The 12,333-nt window shown below is 37.0% G+C and overlaps 1 protein-coding gene across 12 annotated transcripts in view; it reads right to left on the bottom strand.

Annotated features, from left to right (window-relative positions):
• The window catches only part of NRCAM (neuronal cell adhesion molecule), a 322,289-nt gene that overhangs the window by 30,611 nt on the left and 279,345 nt on the right, over positions 1-12,333 (bottom strand). For all 12 annotated transcript variants that reach the window (XM_072653036.1, XM_072653033.1, XM_072653044.1 and 9 more), the window contains 6 exons: positions 9,363-9,560; positions 9,196-9,266; positions 7,038-7,263; positions 6,210-6,325; positions 3,725-3,929; positions 416-538 (listed from right to left, as the gene is read on the bottom strand). In XM_072653036.1, coding sequence (XP_072509137.1) covers positions 416-538; positions 3,725-3,929; positions 6,210-6,325; positions 7,038-7,263; positions 9,196-9,266; positions 9,363-9,560 — 939 coding nt within the window. The remainder of the gene's footprint in view (positions 1-415; positions 539-3,724; positions 3,930-6,209; positions 6,326-7,037; positions 7,264-9,195; positions 9,267-9,362; positions 9,561-12,333) is intronic.

Genomic DNA, 12,333 nt, shown 5'->3' with positions numbered 1-12,333 from the left:
CAAATCCAACATGAAAAATTTTGGAAGATCCTACAGTTAGGGCCACAATATAATTTCTTGACTGTCTTTAAATTACAGTTGTATGTAATTTTAACTCATAATTGCTAACTTAGAGACAACATATGAATTTGGTGCAAAGTTATTATTCTTGTCGATATCATAGTTACAGACTCTACTTGACTTAGCTAACGACATGCTCACTTTTATTGTTTTGACCAATGATGGAAATTGCATTGTCTAAACCAGTTGTTTTATAGTGCACACAATCTTTAACTTCGAATGAAAATATTCAGACTATACTCTGACAATTATATCACACAAACTTTAAAAAATAAATATTAATATTAAATGTTAAAATAAATATCAATCAGCTCAGAAGTGAAAAGACAGACTTTCCTTCCCCCCAGTAACTTACTTGGCTGAAACTTCAGGGTATATGCCGTCAAAATACCATTTGGATGACTTGGTGGATTCCATTCCAGAGTTAGTGAATCAAGGGTCGGATTAACAATCTTCAGAAAAAGAGGAGCACTGGGGACTTGTAATGAGAAAGTAGGGTCAGTACAAATAATCTCCTCAAATATTGCATATTATGCTGAAAATAGCATATTACACAACAGCGCATAATATTTCCAATTTTAAAGTCTTGAGGCAGTTTTGCTTGATAGAATTATTGCCAAGGGTTATCACTGAGTGCAATGAGTTTCCAGTTCTAGTCATTTCTATTTTTACAGCATCTTTTATATCTATCTTTATTCTCTCTGTCACTATCCTGGTTTAGGTTCTCATTGCCATCTCCCTAGACCATCAGTTCTCAACCTTTTTGATCTCAGGACCCCTTATACTCTTAAAAATTATTCAACACCCCAAAATGCTTTTGCTTATGTTGGTTATATCGATTGATATTTACCATGTTAGAAATTAAAACATACATTTAAAAAGTTATTAGTCATTTAAAATAACAATAAGTCCATGTCATGTTAACATAAATGACATATTTTATTGAAACATTTTCCAGAACAAAAGATTAAATGAGAAGAGTGTCACTGATTTAAATATTTTTGCAAATCTCTTTAATATCTGGCTTAATAGAAGATAGTTGGATTCTTTTATCTGCTTCAACATTCAAGTCATTGAGATATGTTATTTTGATTGCAATATATGAAGAAAATTGGACTTCAGATGATATGTAGTTGGAAAATGGAGGAGTATTTTAATAAAGAAATTACATCTAGGTATTATTACAAAAATGGTTTTGACCTTGAGGATCCTTTGAAAGCTCAGGGACCATAAGGGGTCCATGGACCACACTTGGAGAACCACTGCCTTGTTCTCTGCTCCATTCCATTCTTTCTATATACAGCAGACAGAATAATCTTCTTAAGGCTTAGTCTTCCTAAGACACTAAGGGTCTGATCATATCACACCTCTGTTCTATAATCTCCAGTAGCTACCTATGACCCAACTAATAAAGGATAAATTTTGTCTGGCATTAGTATCATCTACTCTTAGAGCCTAATCCTTATAGCCCTACCGTGCACTCTATATTCAGATGAATTGGACCATTCTTTCTCAAAACATGCTCTCACATACTCACATCTTTGCTCAGTTGCTCCTTATGTATCCGTACATTACTTTTCTTCTATATTCCACCCGATCTGGCTTTTGCTGTTCCCTGCATATGACATCTCATTTCCTGCTCCCTCCTTTTTTCCCCTTGTCTTGCATTTTCATGCCTGTGTTGCACTCCATCCTCACTTCAGCCTTTTAGAAACCATTGTTCCCTTCAGTTCAACTGCTACCTTCTACATGAAGCTTCCCTTGATTCTCCCAAATCCTAGGATCTTCCCACTTAAAATTACTTTGACCTTATTTTATATATAATCTATATATGTTTATGTATGTATGTATGTGCCTCTGCTTAAAGGACAGAGATTGCTTCATGTTCATCTTTGTATCACCTATAACACTGCAGGATTTAACAAATGCTTGTAGGTTGCCTGATGTGTCCTCCTACCTCATTTTCACCTATAAAGCTCCTAAACAGCCTTTAAAGGCCAATTCAAATGCCATCTTTTCTAGGAAGTCATGCATAATGAATTCTGTTATTAGACATAATATGGGTACATTGTATTGTAATTCTCTAGTGCACTTTCATGCAATATTGTATTGAAGCCAGTTCATACAGGCTCTCGAGAGCTGATTGTCAAATTTTCAGTTTGAGTATATACACCTCAGAAATTGGCAAAGGCCACAAGTCAGGGTTTGATTTATTTTTTTATGACTGATCACCGAACATGGTATTAGAAAAAATATCTTAATAATATACACTTAAAAGTTTATGAAGCATATTTTTTTCCTGGAATGCCAGTTGTTAAACCTCTAGTAGTATAATTCTGATTATAAATGTCCATGTTGGTGTCTCACCTGCTCTTAGACTGTAAGATCCTGGAGGTCAGGAAATATGTCTTATCTAAACTTTATATCACCCCAGAGCTTAGCATAGTGCTCTACACATGGAAGGTGCTTGATAAATGTTTGTTGTATTTGCACTTTTGTTACTGAAAATAAATTTGGTAAGGTTTATCAGGTGCTATTCTAAAATATCTTAGGTGTTTTTCATCTTTAAAAGTCACCTTTAAAGTCATTACGATTATACCTACACATGGGCCCAACTTTTTCTGTAGTTCAGATATCACTCTCTACAACCAGTTGAAAGTAGCATCTGAGCAAGAGTAAAAAAAACAGTCTTCCTTTGGTGAAATACTTCATCTACACCATTAAATGGAAACTGATATTAGTTTAAACAGAATACGTTTCCCCCTAAAATAGTTATTTGAAATGGTGAAAAGGAGAAAAGGGGAGCACTAAAAAAGAAAGAAATAGAGAAGGAATAGATGACTTGGTATCTGAGAGAAATACTGATATTTGTCAACCTTTCATAGAAACTGAATGAATGTCTTCCTTGGCAGTATTTGTTTCATTTGAGTTTCTTTCTTGTTGTGGGCCTTATCTTTGATTTGTCAACAATTCATTTGACCTTGTAACGTCTCCAGTTAAGAGGCAGTGGGAGAAAAAAAGACGTTTCTTCTAGACCTAAGAAAAACCAGAAAAAACTGAGCAGGAGAGGACTCTGTATTCTAGGGAGCCCTTTATTCTCAGAGAATGTTGGATCTAGGTCTTAAGCATTAACAGATTATTCTCTCCTAAAGGTCAGAGCTAAGAACATTGTGGATGACGCAGGTTCCTTACTGTTGTCTGATGCACAATACCTTGTACAGAGAAGAGGGAATGGAAAGGAGATTTATTGGTTCCCCTAAAAACACATCAGGTGGGTAAATGCCTGCTCTGCTCACATGTGCTTTGCTATCTCTGTTTACAGACGAGTAAACTAAGGGAAACAGGGTTAAGTGACTGGCCCAGGGTCACACAGCTAAGTGTCTGAGGCTGAATTTGGACTCAGGAGGATGAGCCTTCTGACTCTAGGCCTGACACTCTGTCCACTGTGCCACTTATCTGACCTCCCTAAAAAATAAGTATACCATTATATTATTCATAGCTAATTTAATTTTCTGTTTGTTGGGTTATAGTGTGTACTCATGTGGGAAAATCTAATACTGACTCCCAAATGAGACTGTTTGTCATATCAAGTTCTCCAAGGTGCCTCAGTGGCTGTTCTGATTACACCAAGGTTCTCATTCTTTCTAGCAGGTTAATCTCATACCTCCTTCTGGAGTATTGAATACTTGGTCAACACTGGCAGGCCCTTCCCCTTTCCCGTTGACAACTCGAACATTCAACGTGTAATGGCTGAAAGGCTCCAGGCCTGGCAACATGCCATGTGTCTTGTTGCCATTAAAGGTAAGGATTTTTTTCTCAACATGACGCCTATGTCTCTTAGACGAATTTTTCACTTTCCAGTAGTAAATCTAAAGTGAGAGAAAGAAAGGCAGCAACAGATAAAGGAGAGAACACTGAAGGGGTTTAGGGTTAAACAAACATGGTAAATTTATATTCTCTTGGGAAAATTCCTGCTTTCTAGATTTACAGCTAGAGGGGACTTTAAAGATCATCTAGTCCAACCTCCTCATTTTACAGATGAGGACGCTGAGCCTCAGAGAAGTTAAGTGACTTGCCCAGGATCACACATCTAATAATTGTCTGAGACAGGTTTTGAACTCATGTCTTCCTGGCTCCATGAGTAAAAGGAATCTGAAGCCCATAAGTCACTGGGAAAATTAAATTAGCTATGAATAATATAATGGTATACTTATTTTTTAGGGAGGTCAGGTAGGTGGCACAGTGGACAGAGTGCCAGGCCTAGAGTCAGAAGGCTCATCCTCCTGAGTCCAAATTCAGCCTCAGACACTTAGCTGTGTGACCCTGGGCCAGTCACTTAACCCTGTTTGCCTTAGTTTACTCATCTGTAAAATGAACTGGAGAAGGAAATGGCAAACCATTCCAGGATCTTTCCCAATAAAACCCTAGATGGAGTCACAAAGTGTCTGACGTTACTGAAAATGACTGAACGAAAACATTTTGTTAGGCAGACATAAAAATAATAGTCAGCTTCAGTACATCCAGGAAATGGATAATAATGATTAAACTCAAAATCATTGGTAAAGAAGGATACAGTGATCATAGAAAATGTAATATGATGATAGAGTACATTTTAATTACTCAGTAATTATGTTTGGGAGAATCAAACAATGATTACGGTTGTTTTAATGTATTTTATGCTTGCTTTACTTCTTTAACATAATAGCAAAACAGGGAAAAAAAAAGAGCTTTTTTCATAATCATTCCAGAACTATCAGTTAGCATCAAATCAATTATTCAATAATTATTTATTAAGTACCGGTTATATTTAATCTTAGGATATAATGTAGAAAATATATTGTAGGAAATCATGTAGGTGAGAAAAATTCCACTTGGCTTTGAACACCATCCTGTACATTATACTATTACTTGATGTTTTGTCCAATATTCTTGTGGCAAAGCTAGGCTGTGGCAAGGATAAAGTATTGCCTGTGTGTATATTATTGTGCCATGTTTAATTTTTAATAAATTGAGCATGATTACAGCTAAAAAATTAACTTCCTGGAGTCAGAATGAACAAGTCAGCAAGTTTAGTAGATTTAAAACAATCACTAGACATTTTATCACCCATAAATCTCCATTAATCAGTATTCCTATGCTTTGTCAGTGCAACAATAACCATTGTTCATATGAAAGACCCTGAGGCACTCTAAGGTCTTCAAGTGTCATCTGAATTATCAAAGAAAGACCAAATTGTGTTGTAGCATTTGTCCTGCCTTGGACATGGGTGGAGCATTTCTACTAATGTTCTTGGTAACTTTTCAACAACTTATGGTTCTAGAGTTTTGCCTGGGCCACTGAGAGGTAAAGAGATGGTCACATAGGCCTCTCTACAGATTTCTTAGTTCTGTGTCATAACTGGGACTTGAATTCACATTTTCCTGACTCCAAGAATGGTACTCTACCACTCCCTTGATTCTCTAGTTCTAGTATTGAATACACTTTATCATCTTACCATTCTTTGAAAATTGGTAATCCATACATAGCAGTACTCTAATTTCCAGAATATTTGATTATTTTTAGGCTAAGTAAAATACTTTATCTTTTATCATATGACATTAAGAAATCCAAGTCCTAGATCATCACCTGAGACTGTTTAGGTTTGGGTCATCACTGAAATCACCTAGGATATAGCAGACCCTTAGATCTATTTTCTAGATCTGAATGTAGATTTTCTAGATTGAGTCTATTATTCTATATCACTATATCAACATATTCTTTATTGACTATCAAATCTAGTTTCCAAACGCCTAACACTTGATAAGTAGCATTTATATAGTACATTCAAGTTTACAAAACTCTTTGGATATATTATCTCATTTGATCTATACAACAACCCTATGAACTGGGTGCTATTATGTTCCCCATTTGATAGATGAGGAGACTAAGGCTGAGAAATGTCATGTAACTTGACCAGTGAGGCCTATAAATGTCTGAGGCCGAATTGGAACATGGTCTTCTTGACTGCAAGTTCCATAATTCCAAACCTTCCCAAACTTTGGATTCTCTAACTTGGTATGGCAAGCCTCGTCTTTCTCAAACCTTTGATTAAAAGACAAAGAAAAATTGATAGTGGTGGAAACAACGGGAAAATGTTTCCCTTTACTTGCCCGATAGCCTTTCAAGTGTCCTCGAATACTTTTCAGTGGTACGGGCTCCCAGTGCACCTCGGCCAAAGTGCTGTTCACCACATTCACACGTACATTGCTGGGAGCCATCATAGGTACTGAAAACATGAAGGGAGCAGAGTTATAGGCATGTTATTACACTTTACTCTGGGTTTTATTAACAAAACCCTTGGCTTAGAAATGGACTTTAATAGTCCATTTCTAAAGGCTGCCAGAGACCTAAAGATAGTATATCTTAACTTGGTTATTGCTTTGGCAGAGGAAAAACATTTTTAAAAAAATAGAATTCTACTCACATTCTGGACACTTTTCTTGAGCAATGATATTTTACAATTCTGGCTCCCCAAGCAATTCTCCCCAAGCATTGGCCATAGAAATAATATTACTATGAAATGTTGGCCTCCTCCCTCCCCTCTAATGGCTTGCAGACACTGTACGACTGCTTTGAGTAGCAGTCCCATTTATTTTTTTCAGAAGAGCATAAAAGTGCCAGGCATGGTGAGGGACACCTGCAATCCCTTCTACTGGGGAAGGCTGAGGCTGACAGATCACTTGAGTTTGGGGTTTCTGAGCTGCAGAATTCAGGTACTGAGCAGATGTCTGTATTAAGTCCAGCACTGAAACAGCGAGCCCTACAGAAGTAGTGGGCCTCCAGGCTTTAAGTACTGGCCCTGGTTGGAAAAAGAGAGTAGGATGAAGTTTCACTATTGACCAACACTGATAATGCCTGTGGGTGACCCCTGCACTTCCAAAGATCCAGTCTCAAAAAAAATAGAGCATAAAAAAAACCCAAAAAAACAAGACACTCACAGTCCTCTCCAGAATGCCCAACGATTATCACAGGCTCTGGAGCAAATCCCACATCATTTAGTGCCTGTACTTTTACCAAATATGGAACAAAGGTTGGTGTGCCTGATACAATGTACTTGGAGACATTTGCAACTACAACAGATGTCCACTCATCGTCACCATCTTTCTGGCGCCAGCTAACTTTATACTGAAGACCAGGTCCATTAGAATCAAAACCTTTTAAGGGCTACAGGAAAAAAAAAACAAGTAAACAACAAACCAATAACAACATAAAAATCAAATCACAAGAAATAACCCCAAATAAAATGGTATCAACTTTCAGAAACCTCTTAAAAAGTCAAACTACATTAATTATACCACATTAATCCTTTACTCTTAAAATCAACTCAATTCCTAAATGAAAATAAAATCAGTAAATACAGAACACTATTTTTCTCAAGGAACTGTCTTCTTTTCTAACTATGATGGAAAACAAAATTTATAGGAGATCAGAGTTTCAAAGAGGTTAGACTGTCACAATACAATAAATATAGGGAAAGCATCTAGGAAGGGATGGAGATAAAAGAACAGTGAGATGAATGGACCTTAGACCATCAGAGATCTTGTCTCAACACCCCCTCAATGAAGAGGGAACAATTAAGGTACATAGGCATATGCAAAAGAGTAAGGGGGTGGCATGACAGAAGAGTGCTAGAGGAGGAGTCAGCTCTGCATCCTGACTTAATTCCTCCATTTCACTAACAATCCTTGCTCCAACACACATACACCATACACACACACTCACATGTACACACCTACACATACACACACACACACACACTCTTCCCCATTTACTTGTGGAGTTGCAGCATGTTACAACTGCATGAGACTTTAAAAGTTAACCTAGTCCAGGGGTTCTTAGTATGGGGACTTATAAAACTTTTTTAAAAATACATTTCACTGTAGTTGGTTTCCTTTGTAATCCTATATATTTTATTTTATGCATTTATACATATTATTCTGAAAAGGGGTCCTCAAGCTACACTAGACTAGGTTAATAACCCCTGATTCAGTCCAATCCCTTCAATTCAACAGAAACTGTGAACCCAAAGAGGTTAAATGTTTTGAATAGGGTTATATAGTTAGCTGGTAGTAGAGCAGGGAATGGAATACACTAATTTACCAATTCCCCAATGGATGATAGCTTTCTACCTGCCCAGTGCAGATGCTGTTGTTGTAGTTTGTCCTTCTTCTAGAAGACCGTGACGTCAGGAAAGTGATACCATGTCATGCAAGGGAATTGGATTTAAGTGAGGGAGGACTGTGCAAAGTCACCAGCCTCACTCTCTCCTTTGGAGCCATCTGGATTGTATGGCCAGATATAGAGCAAGACAACTGGAGATGGCCCCATACCCAGTGCAGGTGCTACTTCCTATAAACCACTAGCCTAACACATGCAGAGTCCTATACAAAGCAGCACAGGCCACATACATTAGATATATTACTCATTCAAATGCTAACCTGTGTCATCTGTATTTCATTATAAAAAGGTTATGGTTAAGGTGGATTTGGGATCACAGAATTTATAGCTGCAAGGGACCTTGGAGATCTAGTCCATCCCTTACTTTCAGATGAGAAAACTGACTTGTTACATTTTATTCTGAGAAGTCAAACATCTTTTTTTGTTGGTTTGATTGCTCATTTGTTAAATATAATCATCAAGGATTACATTGATACAGAATTAAAGTTTACAAGGTTCTTTGTTGACACTAAGTACATGAGGTATGGAGTTGAAAGACTGGGGTGAGAAAAACTAGATTCACAAAAATGATGCACTGTAACCATAAACATATAGCAAATGATTCTTATTATATTTTAAAAATGAAGGTGCTGAAAAAGACACAAGTGAAGGCACTATCGTCTGCTCCTGTGCAACGATGGCAGAGTTCATGGGTGGAGAATATTTTATACGTTGTCAGATGTTTTCAATCTATTGATTGGTTCTGCTGACTTTTCTCCCTTTCACATTTTCTTTCTTTTTAAAATAATTCTTTGTTATGAAAGATGGCTTTCTGGGAGAGATGGGGAGAGGTAAATTGGGAGATTTAGGTGATGTAAAAACAAAATATGTCAATAAAATTTATTTTAAAAAATGAAGTTGTTAGGCTAATCAGCTCACCTGCCACGTAATCACCAAATTATCAGGCTCTGATCCTATTCCTTCAACAGCAGTCGGATTCTCTTCTGGTTCTGGAAGTTAAATAGTAACATGTAAAGAAGCCCTCATTCTGGACCTTTGACTTTGGAACAGGCAAACTTCTCTTAAAAACAGAATCATTAATTTACCTGCTGCTTTAGTCATATAATATTCTGATGCTTCACTGGGCAGACTTCTCCCAATACTGTTGACGGCAATTACACGGAAAGAGTATTTTACGTAAGGAGAAAGCTTCAACTCTGTTGTTGTCTGAGTTCCAGGAACGTCGGTCTGGTGATGCCATATGCCTGGCTCATGCAAGGCGTCTTCGTATTCAATGATGAAATCTAGCAAAAACAAAAAACAAACCAAAAAATCCCCAGGAAATTTCACTCACAGAAGAGACCTGGTTGCCTGGGATGGCTTTCGATGAAGAAGTGAAGAGGCTAATCTAATAATGTGAATGAGAGCTGACATTTTAATAAGGCTTTATGACTTACAAAGTGCTTTACATAAGTTTTATACTCTGATCTATCTGGTAACGTGATTACCTAACTTGGAAGAAAATCTTATTTAAATAGCTAGTACTTTGTACTGTAACCATTATTATCAATATTTAAATGTCCTAGTTGTGTGTGTGTGTGTGTGTGTGTGTGTGTGTGTGTGTGTGTGTGTATTGCTCTGGCTTAGAAGTATTTGTACACTCCTGGAAAAATAGGTAATAAATTCTCTGCCTTAACACTGCCTTGTCCTACCTTCTGGGGCCATTGCTAAAGATTCCAAAGGGCAAGTACATTTTGAATGATAGTTCTGCATCCTGAGATTACAGTTTTGGCTTGTTCTCCTAGAAAAGAGCTATCTTGCATTTGGGTGAGAGGAAGCCTGCAGGACAAATCTACATAGCTTTCAATGGGGGAGGGAAAAGGGGAAGAAGAGGAGAGAGAAAGAAGAAGAGGGAAGAAATGAAGAAATGGAGACTCCGAGATGTGAAATGACTTGATTTTCACTGGGTCACCAGCCAATTGACAGCAGGGCTGATATGAGAAGCCAGCCCTCCTAAGTCCAGTGATCTCTGCATCTATTCAGCTAGTTATCCTTCATTATCTATCTGCCATATGTTAAAGCCATCCTGTTTTACTGTTACTATGACATAAAGACAAGAAAAAATAAACTACCCAAGACATATCCTACAATTTGTATATGGTGTTTGTTTTTGTCCATTTTGGGGGGGTGGTGGTTCTGGACCTGCGATTTCACCAATAAGGAGAACTCCCAATATGAAAGCTTCCTCTACCAACAAAAACTGGCAATGTGCCTATAACTTAAAGACTTAGAGAGTTGCCTGGCACATTGAGAGGTTAAGTGACTTACTTCAGAATCACTCAGGCAATGTCAGAGGTAGGACTTGAAGTTAGGTCCTCTTGATTTCAAGGCTGGTCTTTATTCACTTGACCACACTTGCTTTTGTTGTACATATAGGAAGGAGAGTTCTTTCTCTCACCTAGAGAGAATTCTTAACAACCACTAGGATGACAAGCAACACTGTCCTAGTCTATATGTTTGATTTGGGACACCCATATAACCACGCAGAAGTTCTCCTCTAATGACTTTTTGCAATGTGAAGAAGCATTGGGTTCTTAAAGTCTTTGCCCACAAAATGCCAACTCTGGTAGTCCACCAAGCTGGAAAACTTTGAAATAGAGTCAGTTCCTGGTTGGCATGAATAAAGACTCCCACAAAATTGCCACATTATTTGAATTTGCGTTGCATATTTCCAGAGGACTGGAACCAATTACTCTGTTCTACATAACTATGACTGAAGAGTGCCTAACTTTATGGACAAAGCACTAGACTTCATGCCAGGCACCTGAGCACTAGCCCAAGTCTAAGGAAATTCATCAGCAGAAGTTTGGCAACAGGTAACAAAATGTTTTGGCCACAGTAACTTGTGAAGACCATCTGATTAAGGTGCTGAGGGGCTGTAAATTATATCAGAGTAGAGTCCACAATGATGAAGTTCAGGTCTTTTCAGTATTGAAATGTTATATATATAGTGTAGGAAATATGCAACTCATTCCTAGATGCTTCTTTCACTAACATTTAAAAGACATTAACTAGCATGCTTTAATATTTTCATTCCTATCTTTATGTTATTAAATTAGCAACTGAATTGCATTCTAATAAAATTCATTAAAATGGTTCAAATGACTATGGACTGGAGTAAATAGCATGTAGAAAAATAAGTATTACTGCATTTGGCATATACCTCATAAATAAATATTTCCCCTTCAGCATCCATATATTTCAATGAAATGCAACAATTTGCATTCTCAGATTGCATCCTCAAAAATCCTATAATGACAGTTTAGCAATTGGTTTCCATGGACTATTGTTAATGAGGAAAGTGGGGCCTGTGAATTCAGAGTACATTAATTATTATGTTGATGAAAGATTTCTTCTCAAAGATAATATTTTTGTCAATAGAAGGCTATTTCATGATAGTAAAATACAATGCCATCTCCAAAACTGTAAGGTAAGCAGAGCTTTATCATTCAATGATAGTTTTTTAATGTGAAAAACTGCCAAATTATTCTAAACAAATGATTAAATCTAGCTGATTTATTTAATTAGAAGTACAGTATAACACAGCTAGCTGATGAAGGATATTGACAATTCAAAGAAGAAAAAAGGTACCAAATAATAGTAAAATTACTTTGGATTTCAGAATATAGATAGCTTTCTCTAAGGTTTGGTGTGAAAAGGAGCAAATACAGGACCATCATTTAAAAGTCTGGGAGAGTCAAATGTAGGCTTTTTTTAAAGGATGGGGAAAATCTGGGTATGTTTAAAGGTAGTTGTTAGGAAGTCACTGGATAAAGAGAAGTTGAAAATTAGGATGAGGGAGAGGATGGCTGAAAGGATCCATTCCTAAAGAAGACAGGAAAGTGTCAAGGGTACTGTTCTTAATAGGGATAATGTAAAGGCACATAATATTTGTGCTCTCGGGAATGCCTTCAAATTTTCTTTAAATGTCTTTGTTTGATAATAGTAAATTTTCTTTAAGGCTTTGTCCTAATCAAATTAATTCTCTGGGCTCACATTAATTCATAAAACCAAATT

Source organism: Notamacropus eugenii, chromosome 3, assembly GCF_028372415.1.
Source record: "Notamacropus eugenii isolate mMacEug1 chromosome 3, mMacEug1.pri_v2, whole genome shotgun sequence".
NCBI lineage: Eukaryota > Metazoa > Chordata > Mammalia > Diprotodontia > Macropodidae > Notamacropus > Notamacropus eugenii.
Note: the sequence above shows the minus strand (reverse complement) of the source record. Positions and strands in the feature narration are given on the sequence as shown.